The sequence below is a fragment of the Leopardus geoffroyi genome, chromosome B1 (genome assembly GCF_018350155.1).
Source record: "Leopardus geoffroyi isolate Oge1 chromosome B1, O.geoffroyi_Oge1_pat1.0, whole genome shotgun sequence".
NCBI lineage: Eukaryota > Metazoa > Chordata > Mammalia > Carnivora > Felidae > Leopardus > Leopardus geoffroyi.
Window position 1 is genome coordinate 55,911,661 of NC_059327.1, and position 17,402 is coordinate 55,929,062.

Sequence of the window (17,402 nt, forward strand, 5' to 3'; positions counted from 1 at the left end):
ACATTATACTATTCAGGGAATAAAGTAAGGAGGAATAATTAAATTGTTAAAATCAGTGATAGAGAGACAATATTTAAAGCGGCTAGAAAAAAAAAAAAAAGATATAGAATTCCGGAGGAGAACACAGACTAGAATGGTAGCAGACTTCTTGTTAAAAATAATGCAAAATAGTGAGAAAGTGGGACAACATCTTTTAGGTACAGAAAAAAAATTTAAGATAAAAATAGTTTTCCTTAGTCAATAAAAATGTATTTCTACAACAAAGGCAAAATGAAAACATTTTAAGATATGCAAATGTGGAATAAACTTATTCATCAGAAAACCTGCATAAAAATAAATGTTATAGGAAGTCCTTCAGAAAATTTATACTAAGTGGAATTCTGTATCTAGACAAAAAATGAAAAAGTAACAGAAAAGGTAATTATATGAGTAAACAATAAAATGACTATTTTATTATTCTATAAAGGTTAACTGATTCATGGACAGCAAAAACGATATCAATGCATTTTGAGATTTATAACATAAATTGAAGCAAAATGTATAGCAACAATAGCATAAGTGCCAGAAGTGGAGAAATGGATGCATGCCTTTCTAAGGTTCTTATACTCTAAATCAAGACATATGTTATTACTAAAAGGTAAACCATAATAAATTAATATTATATTCCATCAACCCTAAAGCAACCACTAAAAATAACACAATAAAGAATTATATCTACTTTGCCCTACTAAAAAGTGACATGGAATAATTAAATGTGTAAAGAAGCTACAGACCAAAAAAAGGGAGAATAAGATTAAATAGTAAAAATAGAAAAGCAGTAGTGAAATGGTATATTTGAGCCAACTATATCAATGATTACATTGCATGTAAATGGTCTAAATGTGCAATGGGAAAGATTTCAAGAGTGCCAGCTGCTTCCTCCAAGAAACTCATTTTTAATATAAAGATGCAAATAAGTTTAAAAGAAAATGTACAGAAGATAGAGCATGATAACACTAATAAAAAGAAAGCTAAATTGGTTTTATAGTCCACAAAATAGATCTCAAAGTAAAAAAAAAATGTGACCAGGATATAAAAGTTCATTTCATGATAGAGATCAATTTGCCAAAAGGACAAACTATACAAAATGTTGCACCTAAGAACAGTATCCAAAACTATGAAGCAGAAGTTAACAGAACTTCAAGGAAAAAAAGACAACTCCACAATTATTATAAGAAACTTACTCTTTAGATTTCTTTCAATGCTCTTTCTCCAGTTTCTTAAGGTAAAATAAATTATTGATTTGAGGATTTTTTTCTCTTTACAAGCATTGAATGACAGAAGTGTAGAATGATAGAAGTGTAGTCGTTCTAAGAATTGTTTTACATATTTAAAAAAATTTGATATTTATTTTTGTGTTCATTTCAAAATATTTTCTAATTTCCCTTGAAACTTGCTTCTGACACACTGATTAGCCAAAAATGTTTTTAATTTACAAATGTTAGTGATCGCTTTACCTTTCTGTTATCACTTTTTTATTACGTTATATTACAGTCAGAAGATATATTTTGTAAGATATCAGTATTTAAAATTCATGGTATTTGTTTTATGACCCAGGATCCAGTCTGTTTTGATGAATATTTTATGAATACTTAAGAGGATATGTATCCTGCTGTTGTTGGGTGGAGTGTTTTCTTTTTATTTTGGGGATTTTTTTCCCTTATGTTTCCCCTTTTTTGCATTCTTTGGGTTATTTGTACATTTTTTAGCATTCCATCTCAATGTATGTGCTGTGATTTTGATGATTTCTTTGCATAATATTTTAGTATTTACTTTAAGGATTACAAAACATATATTTGTGACTAATATTTTACTACTTTACTCTTTAATATAGAACTCTTATTACTATGTAGGGTCCTTTATACTCTCTTCTATGCTGCAGTTGTCTTATATCTATGTACATTGTAAACCACATCAGAAAATATTATATTTTGCTTTCAACTCACACTTGTTTTAAGAAACGCAAGAACTCAGTACTGTTTCAGTGCTATTTTGAATGCTCAAGTCCTTTCCTCCACCTATTGCCATCGTTTTTCTTCAGCATTCTCGATCAGCTGAGCCACACACCTGTCTAGGTTTTAGAGTTGAATTCAATGGGATGAGAATGCATGGGTTTACTCCAACCTACCCAGAGACCAGAATACTCTCAGTAGTCTTTAATTACAAATGTAAAATATTTTAAAAATTTTTTTAGATGTTTACTTTTGAGAGAGAGAGAGAGAGAGAGAGAGAGAGACAGCAAGGGAGGGGCAGAGACAGAGGGAGACACAGAATCCAAAACAGGCTCCAGGCTCTGAGCTATCAGCACAGAGCCTGACATGGGGCTTGGACCCATGAGCTGGAGCTGTGAGATCATGACCTGAGCTGAAATCTGATGCTTAACCCACTGAGCCACCCAGGTGCCCCACAAATCTAAAATATTTTATAGCTTCAGGGATCTTCATATTTTATACTTCATTTTATGACAGTGTCCATTGGATTTTCAAGACAATTTTGCATTTCATCTAAATATCAAATTTTTGGCATGATGATGTTTATACTGTCCCTTCATTAACATTTATACGTCTGATGGAAGTTTAATGATTTTCAGCCTTTCATAACTGATAAGGGTAATTGGTGGTCTCTCTCTCTTTTGTTTTTACTTAGAAATACCTGCTGGGGATTTAGAAATTTTATTGATCAATATTATTGATCCATTCAATTTCTTGGTATATTTAAATATTTAAAGCTACACATTTGCCTATAAGCACTGCTTTATACATACAGCACTTAAACTAGTTTTGGTATATATTTTCATTATCATTCCATTTAAAATATTTTTAAATTTTTCTAGTTTAATATTTGACCTGTGAGTTTTTCATAAAAGTGTTATTTAATTTCTAAATATTTGCATCTTTTCTGCATATATTATTTTTGTTGATTTCTAATTTAATTCAGGTTTGGTCACAGAACACAGTGTTAATTTAATCTATTGAAATTTATTGAGTGTTTATGTACTAACATATGGTCCATTGGGTAAATATTCCATATGCAACTGAAAAAATTTTATTATGTAATTACTGAATATAGTGTTCAATAAAGGTAAATAAACACAAATTAAGCCAATTTATTGATAATTTTATTTAAATCTCCAATATCCCAATTAAATTTTTGGTTGTCTTTAATTACTGAGAGAGAACTGTTAAAATCTCCAATACATACATTTATTTAAAGACACTCTCAAAAAGTAAAATTCAAGCTTAGTGTTTAAAATTACCATGTTGAGAGGCCTCAAAGTAGGTGAATTTATGTCTTTCTCCATTTAGAGTAATACCAAAAAAGTGGGAAAAAAATCTTGCTTTTATATGACTTAACCCCATACACTCTTAATATTTGTTGAGAGGTTTGTTCAAGTAATATTAGCATCTGCAACAGTATTACCACACATTTGCTGATGAAATAACCTGAAGAATGAAGTGGTTGTATGCTTTTAAAGAATCTTTAATTACATTAATGTATTTCAGATTAACATGAGAATATATACACCCCATGTGAAACATATGAAACTTGAAACATTTTTCATTTAATGCTAAATATGTTAAAATGTCATTACATAGTAATGACTACAATAAGGAGTTATATTTTGAGCTTCCTTTAGGGGCCACATTCTCCATAATTTTGTGCCATTCTTTAATAATCATGATAATTCTCTGAAATGGTGATGAAGAAAGACAGTGCCAATTCAGGTCCAGTCAATTTCATTAGGATCAGTCCCTGTCATCAGAATGTATGCGGGAGGGAAACCAATTCAAAATACTACAATTTGTTTGACTTCATTATTACAGAAAAAAAAAGTACATTTTGTAATGTACATTTGGAATAAAAGTACATTTTTACCGTGTTATGATACATTTATAAGTGCACCATGGTGAGAACCCTAATAAGTGACTAAGTAATTTATTGCCTCAGTCTATCAAAAGCCATATAAAATGGCCTTTATTGAGAGATGACAGTTCAGGTAGCTTAATTCCCTGAAGTTTGTTTTAAAAAGATTCCTAAACAAGATGAGCAGAATAGCTAAGTATGTTATACTTAGTCAACCACATATTTTTTTTTAGCTTCTTAAGGAAACCACTCATATTTCAGAAGGGGGGACATTTCTTTTTATTGTTTTAACTTTCATCGTGTGATTTCTTACAGAAGCATGTTGGTTCAGCTAAAGTTCTCTCAGCCCCATTCTCAGTAGCAGCAGAATAAAATGTCAACTTGGCATCTGGCTAGTGACAAGCATACTATAGAGCATATCTATATAAGTCATTTCCAGGCACCAATTTACATAGTAATTGTTTTAATGTCAGCATATTCAATTTTCAATGGCTGCTTTTAGTCACACTGTTTTTCTGTTCTAATCTTGCCATGTCAGTCGGTTTTGATAAAGCAGTGATAACTGGCAATTTATTTTGCCTTTGACAGGACTGAAAAATTAGTTTGGAATGCCAAGTATATGTAAGTGTGTTTTTTAGTGAGGGTGGGAGATAATCACAACGCATGCATGTATGCTTGTATATATTTGGTCTTAGCTCTTACATGGGAACTATTTTGTAAATTAGTATTTTACATGGTCATATGATTAACACTTTAATGTAATGTGACATTTTATGCCTGTACTGAAGAACAAAATAATATTTTGTGCTCACGCAGCTACATGTACATCGTGGCATTGTGGCAGAAACCTAGTGAAGACAGAGGGGAGAGCAAAAAAAGAGGAGGCCAGAGATAGGCAGGGATCAGAATATGGAGGTCGGTGTTGGCGTTTTTTCAGCTATTATTTTTAGTGCGACAAGGAGTCTTTTAGGTATTTTATTATTTTTTTTTAATTTTTTTAAATGTTTGTTTATTTTTGAGAGACAGAGAGTGAGACAGAGTGTGAGCGGGGGGAGGGCCAGAGAGAGAGGGAGACACAGAATCCCAAGCAGGCTCCAATCTGAGTTGTCAGCACAGAGCCGCAGGAGGGGCTCCGCCAGGAACCATGAGAACATGACCTGAGCTGAAGTCAGCCGCTTTTCCGACTGAGCCACCCAGGCGCCCTCTTTTGGGTATTTTAGATAGGGGGGATGTAATGATCCTCCTTAATTCTGAAAGCTCACTGTTGCTCACTCTGCTGAATGCATTGTGCAAGAGCGAGAGGGAATGTGTGAGGTCCAATTATGAGGTCATTCTAGGATTCCAATTAAGAAATGACAGCGGGGGGTACCTGGGTGGCTCAGTCGTTAGGCATCTGACTTCAGCTCAAGTCATCATCTCTCTGTCCATGAGTTCAAGCCCCGCATGGGGCTCTGTGCTGACAGCTCAGAACCTGGAGCCCGCTTCGGATTCTGTGTCTCCCTTTCTCTCTGCCTCTCCCCCACTTGCACTCTCTCTCTCAAAAAAAAAAAAAAAAAAAAATTAAAAAAAATTTTTTACTAAAAAAAGAGAAATGATAGTGGATACAGTTGAGATTAAGGGGAATGCATGCATTTGAGGCCCTTTAGCTCTACATTTTGGATACAGAATTAATAGGCCTTGGTAGATGAGATCAGTAAGTAGAGAATAAATAAAATGAGGAAACTGGAGGCCAGTGCTGAGCATCAGTGAATTTTAATATATATATAGCCATCAGATAAAGATGAACTGTTTGTGAATGAGACTGGAAAGACCTGGGGATAAAAAGCAAGTGTTTCCTTGAAACAGAGACAAGAGTGCTTAAAAATGAGAGAAGGGACAAAGTCTAGTGTCGCTGCAAAGTTTCACGAGACTTTTAAATATACTGGATTTTGGCAACATGGAAATCATTAGTGACTTTGGCAAGAAAAAAGAATGATGGCACAGTAGTGTCTTGAGTCAAATTAGGACTTCTGAAGAGTTGAAAGGCAGTTGAGGAAGTTAGTATCTACGGTAGACATTCAGGCTGACAGCTGGAGGAAAAATAGGTTAAGAAGTCATCTTACCGATGGGGAGGTACCAATGCTTTTTATCATATATGATTAAATTTTAGCCAGGATAATAAAATATAAAAATTAAGAGCTAAATTCTCCACTTCTGTAGAAAATACTGAACACTTCTAAATAATAGGCACTTATCACTACGTACCAGTTACAAAACTGTAGAGATGAGTACTTATTACATTGACTCAGATGATAAGGTCTATCAGAGGAATTAATCACTTGATTTGGTAATAATAAAGAAGCAAAATAAAGTTATTTGACTTGGAGAAAACTGAGAGAGATATATTTTTAAAATTTAAAATTTTAAAGAGAGCTAAATTTTTAAAATTTAAAAATTAAAATGTATTTATCAATTCAAAAAGAAATCTCATACCCTCATGCCCTTCCCCTTATCCCCTCACATTCCTTAAGTAACCATTGCCTACTTTTTGTTTCTATAGATTTCCTTATTCTAGACATTCACATGAAGAGAATCATATATTATATGGAATTTGGGGTCTGGTTTCCATTTAGCACAATGTCTTCAAAGTTAATCCAAGATGTAGCATTTGTCATTATTTTATTCCTGAATAATCTCTCAGTGTATGGATACACTACATTTTGTTTATACATTCATCTATCAGTGGACATTTGGGTTTTCCCATCTTTCAGCTATAATGAATAATGCTGCTATAAACATTCATGTGTAATTTTTGTGGTTTTCATTTCTATTGGGTGTATACCTAGACATAGAATTGCTAGGTCATATGGTAATTCTGTAATTACCATGGTAATTATGGTAATTATGGTAATTTAATTGTCTGAGGAACTGCTTTCCATTTGGAAATAGTTGGAGTTGCTTTCCAACTATTTTCCAACTATTGACATCATTTTGCATTCCCACCAATGTATGGATGTATGCAATGTATGCAACGTATGAGGTTTCCAATTTTTCTACATCCTTGCCAACATTTATCATCTGAACTTTTGGCTCTAGTCATCATACTGGATGTGAAGTAGTATCTCACTTTGGTTTTGATGTTTTGTTTCTAATGACTAATGATGTTGGGCATCCTTTCATGGATTTGGCCATTTGTTTACCTTATTCGGAATATTCAGATCATTTGCCCATATTTTAACTGGGTTATTCACCTTTTTATTATTGAAATATAAGAACTCTTTATGTATTTTAGATACAAGTCCTGTAGCAAATATATGATTTGCAAATATTTTATTCTGTGGGTTTCATTTTGCCTTTCTGATAGCATACTTTGAGACATAAGAGTTTTTCATTTTGATGAAGCCAAATTTATTTTTTCTTGTGTTGCTTATACTTTGGTATTATATCTAAGAATACTATATCAAATAAAAAGTTATGAAGATTTATTTCCACCTTTTCTTCTTTTAGCACTTACACTGAGGTCTTGGATACATTTTGTGCTGATTTTTATGTTGTCTGAGGTAAGGGTCTAACATCATCATTCTTTTGCATGTGGTTACCTAGGTCAGCACCAATCATTTGAAAAAAAACTATTTTTTCCACATTTACTAGTTTTTGCACCCTTGTCAAAAAATCACTTAATAATGGATGCATAGAATTGTTTCTGGACTCAATTATATTCTATTGATCCAAATATCTATCCATATACCAGTACCACACTAGCTTGATTACTGCTGCGCTATAATAAGTTTGAAATCAAGAAGTACATATCATCTTCTTTGGTTGCTATTCTTCAGGACTGTTTTGGCTATTTGGGTCCCTTGCAATTTGAATTTTAGAACCAACCTGCCATTTCTGCAAGGATGTCAGCTGGGATCCTGACAGGGATTTTTTTGAATCCATAAATCATCATGGAGTGTTTTGCCATCTTTACAATGTTAAATCTGATCCACAAACATGAGATGCTTTTCCATCTCCGGGATTTCTTTCAACTATGTTTTGTAGTTTTCAAAGTATAAGTTTGATGACATTTTTGTTCAATTTATTCCTAAGTCTTTTCTTCATTTTAAGGGTGAATGGATTTTTTTTCTTAATTTCATTTTCAGGCTATTCACTGGAAGTGTATAAAATAAAGTGATTTCCGTATACTGCTCTCATACCCTGTCACCTTGCTGACCTTGATTATTAGTTCTAATAAGTTTTTTTTAGTGGATTCCTCAGAATTTTCCATATAGAAGATTATGTCATATACCAATAGAGACCATATGAATCTTTTCTTTCTAATTTAGATGTCTTATATTTATTTTTCTTGCCTAATTGCCTGGGCTAGAATCCAAATAGGATGTTGAATAGAACTGGTGAGAGTAGGCATCCTTAGGGGGAAATGCATCCAGTCTTTCACCAACAAAAATGTTAGCTTTTTAAAATGCCAGATTTTCTCATTATTTTTAATAAAAATAATAGTTCCCATTTATTTTTAATAAATAAGCTAAAATATTAATCATCACCCCTCATTTCAATAAACTTCTGTGGGAGGGAGTAAAAAAAGAAGGAGCAAGTTTAGAATTCCTATTGCTGGATTAATCTTACAGAATAATATACATCACTCTACCAAATGTCCATTTTCTTCTCTTTAAAGAATTAAAGTTGTGATTGTGTTTTTCAGACTTATGATTTCAGTTTTATGTATTTGATCCCTACCATGTTATTAGGTTACAAATAATATCCTTTGGAATTCACAACTGATTATAAAGCAGCTGTAAGTTTATTTTTAGAAGGTTGTTTTGTTTTTTGGGCTTTTTCCTTCTATTTTGCATGTGTACAACTTTCACATTACCAGTCCTTTAGACCCCAGTGCCCTTGTGCTCACCCTCAATCCTCTTTTCAAAGAATCTGCTTTATCTGATCATTTACTCCAAAGGCTAAATGTCTGACAGCTTTTGAACTGTTCTCTATCCGAGGAAGATTTTCATTACAATGGGACATACCTTTTAGCTATAGTGATAAGAACTCTTCCATATCTTTCAGTCTTTAGTTAATAAATGAGATGTGTGTGTAAATTTTTGTGTTTTTTATTTTATTTTATCATGGATTAAAAAAAAAATGATCCCAGAAACATACAAACGAGCTAAAGTCTATACTAGTTTTTGTAAACTAGCTCACAAAAAATATTGAAAGATACTCATTTGAATAACAGTTGTGAAAGATTATTTCCTATCTGTTGTTCCTGATCATTCCTCCCCCAATTTGCTGCTTGTGATTTACCTAGCTTTTTTCCTTTTTTCAGTCATATTTAGACATATCTTAGGCTGGAAGCACATTTGATTCAAATGATATTTCCCGTCTCCCTCTGTGGAAGTATTCAAACCTGATTAGAGTGGATGAATAGTCATTTTATTTTAATTTGTTTCAGAATTCACTTGTAAATTTGTTGAAAGAAGATGCTTCATCAACTTCACAAGTGATAATAAAACCATGAAAGAATGCCAGTGTCTCCCAAATTTTTATATAACTTTTGAAATTGAGAAATAAAAAAATTTGTCCTTGAACATTTTTGGATGATTAAACTCAAACATTTCTGTGAATGAGTTCTAGCATTCAATGGACAAGAGCCAAAACAGTTAAATAACACTTTTGTAGTTCATATAAAACTAAAATATTCTAAGCATTTTCACTAAGTCATGGTTTAAAAAATTACACTTGTACAATTATTTTTCCTCACACTCAGAAGTGACTCACAAAATTTGTTTTTAAAATTTAAATTTTAGAATTATAGTTCACTTGATCTCCATATATTTTTATCTTCATGATATAACTAGAAAAGAAGGAAGGAAAGCAGAAGGATTGTCATCAGAAAGAAAAGAAATAACATATTATGCTGCAGCTGATCTGGTAAGCTTGTTCTCAATTTTACTAATCTTGATGCACGGTGAGATACATGAAGAAAATTAGCATCCCCACATCCCCACTTGGTAAAGTAGATAAGTAGAAATTCAAAATGGCAAGTTGACTTGCTCAGTACCACAGTGTAACTCATAGAAGTAAACTTTTTATTTTTTTTTTTAATTTTTTTTAACGTTTATTTATTTTTGAGACAGAGAGAGACAGAGCATGCATGGGGGAGGGGCAGAGAGAGGGAGACACAGAATCCGAAGCAGGCTCCAGGCTCTGAGCCATCAGCCCAGAGCCCAACGCGGGGCTCGAACTCACAGACCGTGAGATCGTGACCTGAGCTGAAGTCGGACGCTTAACCAACTGAGCCACCCAGGCGCCCAGAAGTAAACTTTTTAAGAATCATTATTCAACATAATTTCCAGAAGTGCTTAGACTATAAGGCACTGAAAAAAAAAATCTACTCAAATATTGTTATTGTGAGAAATTGCATTTTCTCATCATATACAAAGTAGGTATTATGCACTATTCATCTAGGGAGGAGACTCCTTCCCTTTCCTTAGATGTTCCCATAGGACAGTCATTAGATTAATACTCTTCGCCTCTATCTTCTCCTACATTCTTTCCAGGAGAAGGGAAGACATACAATTGATGAATTTGAGTTAGTGAGCTTATCTTGCTTGGGTCAGCCCCTCCTTCATTTCTCTGCTTTGGAATTTGCTTGCCTGCAGAGGTCAGACTCTGCCCTGCATGCCTTAAGGTAGACAACTGTGATATTGTGTGTTCAGCAATGTCTTTAACTTGAAGCCTGAATGCACCTCATTCTGGAGTTTGCTATTAGGAATCACATTTAGCCCACTTCTAAACGATAGAATCTTATCAATAATAAAGGTAATATTTTTATTCCAAGCCATTTCTGGGGCAATTTCTCACTTGGTTCTGAAATTATACAGGGAACAGGGTTGTGATATAATCGCAACACTATGGACAGCACTCATATAGTCAAGAGATTATAAAAATTCTTCTACATTTTCCCAAGAGTTGAGATATTACAGAATTTTCTCTCAACATTCAATATCTTATTTATTGTCAAAGTCATGAAGCTATCTTGGGAATATAAGTGAAATATAAAGGAAAAGTGAAATGAAAAGGAAAAGCCACAATTCAAAGAACTTTCTCAGTACAAAAATATCCCAGCTACTCAGCCACCTTAGAAATGCATCTTAATTAAAGTGTTTGTACATTAATATGTATCTGTATAAACATGTATCCTTTTATAACAGCGAAAAATGAACCTCATGTCATGATGCCTTTACCTGAATCCTCTGCAAAGCCTACCTCAACTCTGATTCTTATGCATCCTAATCTCATGCATTTCTTCTCTTTATAGATATAAGTTCATCTTGCACACATTAATTATATGACATTTTGGGAGTACTTGCAGTAACTACTTATAAATTGATTCACGTCTAGGGAGTAATACTAGCTCAAATATTCTTCAATCTTGTCTTGCTAACAATACATCCATGCATAAGTTTATCAGTTTCTTTTCCATGCAAGCCATCTATCCTTCTACGATTTTCTACTTACTTATTTCATATGTATTTTGTATTCTGAATATATGCTTCATATTTCCCACCTTGAACTGGAAGTCAAATTAAATGTTCTACAGCATACAAAGATGCGGCATCCCAAAGGAGTGACGGAAGATAAAGAAAATGCACAATTGATATACAAGTGAGGGGTAATTGAACTGCAGAAAAATGAAGCCAGACTAGCAAGATATCCACTGACTGGACATTTGTCATGCAGAAACTCTCATAGCAAAATTCTAATCAGCATTGCATTATGTAAAATATAAAGATGATGTTTTAACAACAGATCTCGGGTTGAGCCTTGGTACTATGAATATAGACATAATTAGGTAGTAATTGAAGAAGGGAGTGAATGTTTAAAATGCATAAATAGATCTTTAAAAAAATACAAAAGTCAACCAGAAGTGTAGGGCTATGAGTATGAAGAGGAGAAAATTGAAAAATTTGACAACACTAAAGCATAGATAGTAAAACAAAACAAAACAAACAAAAATATGTAATTTACAAGATAGGGAGATGCTAAAAATTTTTGGAAAAATATAAGAAATTCAAAAATATAAATGAGAACCTTAGAATTTATTATTAGGATATAGGTAAGAATCATTAAATTATTGGACACAGGCCAATTGACTTTCCTGTACCCATGGCTCCCACTTAATGAAAATCTATTACTGACTTAGTGAAATAATAAAGCCAAAAGAAAGCATTTCATTTTTATGCTAGTGAACAAGAAAGGAGCAGGACATATAAAAGAAGTATGTGTTCTGGATTGGGATTTCTGAAATAACTCATATTCTGAAAATTCTTCACAGCAAACCAGAATGTATACTAAGCATGTCAAACACCTAGAACCATGATTTTTTTATTAAATGTAAAAAGAGAATGAATAGAGAGAGTACTTGCATATATAGAGAGAGTGATCTACAGTGTAGAACAGTGGGTTAAGAGCTACAATTCTGTATTTTGGAATAAAGAAAAAGTTAAGCAGAATTGTAAGATAGAATTCCCTGATACTTTCCACTACAAAATCCCAGAGCAAAGAAAAATAAATTCTTCTCTTCTGGCGCTTTGAGCCTGTAATTTGAATTGGCTGACTGCAGATGCAAAGTTTCTTTAATTATGTAAGTCATGCAAATTTTGCATTCTCTGGTGCAGATACTGCCAATATAAACAAGCTGTGGTCAATTACCTGCAGTCCAGTTAAATTGACAATACCGAATGCAATATGTGTCAATGTGCTTTCATAATTTCAAGAACCACTTACATAGAGCTGTGTTGTTTTGTGGTTATCTGTGCCTGCATTTTGAGAAGCACAGATGAGGTTAAAAAAAAAACAAAAACAAAAACATAGGGATCCCGGTAAGAGTTTTTGTCGTAGGCACTTGATTTCCTAGAGTTAGGATCTTGACAAAATGAGGCAGCAATAAATCTCCCTTCTTGCATTGCTGAGTCAGATACTGGACTACCCAAGGTAAACTCTCATTCTTGATGTCCTGCACTTAATCCTTTGCTGTCATCCATCTCCAATCCTCCCATAAGGTGTTTGTTTGTTTTCTTTATTGGTATCATTTTACTAGGTGACTGTCCTATTAGATAACCAGTCTCAGGAAATAAGTAATAATATGGTCATAGGCCATATTTCAGCCACATTTATCTTCCCTAACATTGAGAATAATGCCCTCTGATACTGTACACTCAGTATGTCTAATAAAAATTTAAAAATATTTTTCTTTCCATTTTCCATTTTCTTTTCCATTATTGCCTAAGAATATCTTTTCTCAAAAGGTGGTAGTTATGCTAAAAATACATTCTCTGAGAAGAATGGGAATATCAGCCTTCTTTTGACTTCAGTGATTTTCTGCACTGTTTCCATCTGCAATTCTTTCCACTTGAATACACATTAAAAGATTGGAAATGTGGGGGTGGGGGAGGAGGTGGATGGAAATTATTCTCTGAGCACATTTATTATGCCAACAATGCAATTTAATGCATCTTTGATGGTGTGCAATTAGGTATTAAAATTTCTCATAACTAGAAATGTTCTCGGTCAGTGGGAATTACTGTAGATAATTTCAGGTAACCTGGGAATAATTTGGCTAGCTAGAAGGCCTAGACCAATATATAAAGCATTCAGTTTAGGAAAAAATTGATTTGTTCTTCACATTAATCCTCTGCTTAACTATACTGGGAAATGCAAATTCACATAAAACCTGAGAAGGAAACCAGTAATTCTTTTATATTTTAAAATAAATTTATAAAGACACAATATGGCACTAAAAAAATGATCCCCAAACCATAATTTACCAAGTTTTTTCTAAAGGGTTAATTGTTTTCACACAAAATTAAGAGTTTTATTATACAATATTGATTTGATTTAGATTCCTACCCCTGTTTTCATTAGTTGCCCTTATTTTATTTTCTCTGATTTTCTTTATGTCACATTAGTGTTTCCACAGGGAGACTGGGGTGAAGGAAGGGTAAGCATATTAGTATAGTTAGATAGATTCATCAAATATGTATGGCAATTCTACAAACTTGAAATTCCCATCACATTGTATATTTTTTGGCATACTTTTGGCAATGTATATGCTAACAAGAAAATCATAACAGACTAGAAAAAAGAACAGTGAGCAATGTTAAGAGTAGATGGGGTGGGATTTCAGGTAACTATATATAATATCATTCTTACTTCCTTTTGCCTTATAATATTTAGCTATGAATCGGCAAAAACTGAACTCACTGTTAACTGACAAACAACAAGCATCCATGGTTGAGGAACCAACCATTATCTTTGGATTATGGATGCATTCATTGTAGGCATTCTTTATGGAAGATATAATAACAAAATCAGTGAATATGGTTGGTGTGAAAATGAAGTCATATATATGTAGACAGTTCTGAGAATGCTCATCACCAGAAAAAGATGTTTGCTTTATAATCTACATGATCAAAAGTAAAAATATAGGTATTATCTTAAAACATTGGAGATGTTTTAAGATGTATTAAGATGTTTTAAGATGTATTATCTTAAAACAATGGAGATGATACAGGCAACGATAAAAATGTGAATTAAGTTTTAGAAAGCGGGTACTTATTCTTATCTAATTTTAAAAATTACTCCAATTTAAACAAAACAGATTTAAGATTATGAAATATAAACATTTTTTTAAATTATGGCAAAATTTTTAGTCACATATTTCACTGTGATACACATTAAACATAGTTTTTAAAAAAAAAAATAGACGAAAACTGGTCTGCATGTGAGACTTGCTGATACTCACTTAGCATGGCGAATATCTGGCAGGGACCGCTCTAGAGCAATATTGTTGCTGACAAAAATATTGAAACCATTTTCCCTGTAAGCTGAGTCATCATGGTCCTCTTCAGTGAGGGGGTAAGGTTTCCCATGCTCACCTTTCCCTGGCAGGAGAAAACAAAATAGGATTATCACCTCTACAAAAACTATTTAATCTTCTAGAACAGATAATAAGACTTAACTGTGTGTTTTTCCTTAGTCACCTCTTACTATTCTCCTTGGAAGAACTTTTATTATAACACATTATTTTATTCAGAAAAAAGAAATATACTCATGATAAAAAGCAAACAACACCAAAGTAGACAGTATAATCATTTTCAAGAGAGAACCGTTATGATGATTTTAAGTGTATATTTTGTAACATTTGAATGCAGCTTCTAATGTACATATTGCCTTATAATTTGATTTTATCCAACTTAATTGTTGAAATTGTTGAAAATATAAAAAGCTATATTTTCGTTTACTTCCATTGGTTGATATTATTTCATTGTATCTCAATTTACAGCATTCCACCAAAGATATACGTTTAAGTTACTTCTAACTCTTCCTATTAAAAAACAATATTGAAATGAACATCTTTGTTTATATATTCCTAGTTATGTAGTTTGGGAAGGGGAAGGATAATTCCTACAAATAGAAGTGTCTTTAGAGTAAGTTAGAAGAGTTTTCACACATCTTCATAAGTACTGAATAATAATTTGAAATTTACTGGTAAAATATAGATTATTCATACTTTAATTTGTTTTCTCTTGATTACTAATACAACCAATAACTTTGTATACATTTATCATTTGTATTTCTAACATTGTGAAATGACTGTTCAGAGTTCGTAAAAAATATTTTATTGGTTGTTTTTAAAAAGAATTTTTTTTCTATTTCAGAGAAAGAGAACAAGTGGGGGAGAAGGACAGCAGGAGAGAGAATCTTTTTTTTTTTTAAATGTTTTATTTATTTTTGAGGCAGAAAGTGACAGAGCATGAGCAGGGGAGGGGCAGAGAGATAGAGGAAGACACAGAATCCGAAGCAGGCTCCAGGCTTTGAGCTGTCAGCACAGAGCCAGACGTGGGGCTCGAACTCACAAACCGCGAGATCATGACCTGAGCCGAAGTGGGATGCTTAACTGACTGAACCACCCAGGCACCGAGAGAGAGAGAGAGAGAGAGAGAGAGAGAGAGAGAGAGAGAGAGAGGATCTTAAGCAAGCTTCGTGCTCAGTGCAGAGCTGGACCCAGAGCTTGATCCCACAACCCTGGTAACATGACCTGAGGCAAAATCAAGAGTGGGGCACTCAACCAACTGAGCCACCCAGGTGTCCCTGAAAAAAACAAGTTTTATATAATGTTTAAAGCTTTGTTAATTATATATGTTGTAAATATTTTCTAAGTTTACTTGATTTAAATCTAATTTAAGACTTCTGATTTCCAGTTCTGCACGCAAAGCACTTAGAAGTTGCCACTCTATCCTAACAAGTAAAAAGCTGAACAGACTGAAAAATCAATAACCCTCCTTGGCCCATAAAGAAGAAAGGACACGGGGCAAACTGTTGTCCCAAAAGAGAGACAGACAGGTGAATATAGGGAGTTGAGGCTTACTAGGGCAGGGACCCAGAAGTGTAAACCACCTGGGAACCAATGCCTGCATAGAAAACCCAACAGTAATTGACAAATTGCTGGAGGCTCAGTAGTCTGAGACTTAAAAACTCCAGGGGGACACAGTCATAGGAAGGCTCTAATAATTTTGTGAGATCTACCTGCAGGAGCTCAACCAAATTCCCAATGTAAATGTTGGAGAAAATCTTCTCATGCTTCCAGCAAAAGGAAGAGAAAAGCAGCAAATTTGAAATAAACCAGAGCACACTGTTCTTAACAGGCTTTCCCTCAGGGACCACTAGTTAATCAGAGCCTCACCTGCTGAGGTATTACCAGAGCCTAACCGACCTGGGGAAAGGGAAATACCGAACCCCAGCTCATTCTAACCATCCTGTCCAACCAAACAGGAAAGAAAAATCCTGAGAGAGTGTTGTGGCATTCACGGTCCGGAGCATAGACTTACTAAAAGACTGAGACCTAATCATAAGACTATAGGACACTTCCTTTATCCCCACCCCTCACCATCACTTTATAAAAGGTCTATTTATAATAGTTCACTTACCAAGTATATTATGACCAGCTATTATAAAAAAAAATTACAAGGCATACCAAAAGGCAAAAAACACAATTTGAAGAGTTAAGAGAGCAAACCTCAGAAGCATACGTGACGGAGGTGTTGGAATTATCAGACAGGGAATGTAAAAAAACTACGGTTCACATGCTAAGGACTCTAATGGGTAAAGTACACGGTATACAACAACAGACGGACAACGTAAGCAGAGAGATGGAAGTTCTATGAGAAATGCTAGTGATAAAAAACATTACAACAGAAATGCAAAATGTCTTTGATGGACTTATCAGTAGACAGGACAGAGCTGAGGAAAGAATCTCTGAGCTTGCGGATATATTAATATAAGCCTCCAAAACAAAACAACAAACAGAAGACTAAAAAAAAGCAGAACAGAAGATCCAAGGACTGTAGGACAACTACAGAAGGCATAACATACACAAAATGGGAATAACAGAAGAGGAAGACAAAGAGAAAGGGACAGAAGAAATATTTGAGACAGCAATGACTGAAAATTTCCCC

General features: G+C 33.7%; 1 protein-coding gene across 3 annotated transcripts in view; it reads right to left on the reverse strand.

Annotated features, from left to right (window-relative positions):
- Positions 1–17,402, reverse strand: part of GALNTL6 (polypeptide N-acetylgalactosaminyltransferase like 6) — a 1,206,818-nt gene that overhangs the window by 672,718 nt on the left and 516,698 nt on the right. For all 3 annotated transcript variants that reach the window (XM_045463018.1, XM_045463030.1, XM_045463022.1), the window contains one exon: positions 14,690–14,828. In XM_045463018.1, the coding sequence (XP_045318974.1) occupies positions 14,690–14,828 (139 nt within the window). The remainder of the gene's footprint in view (positions 1–14,689; positions 14,829–17,402) is intronic.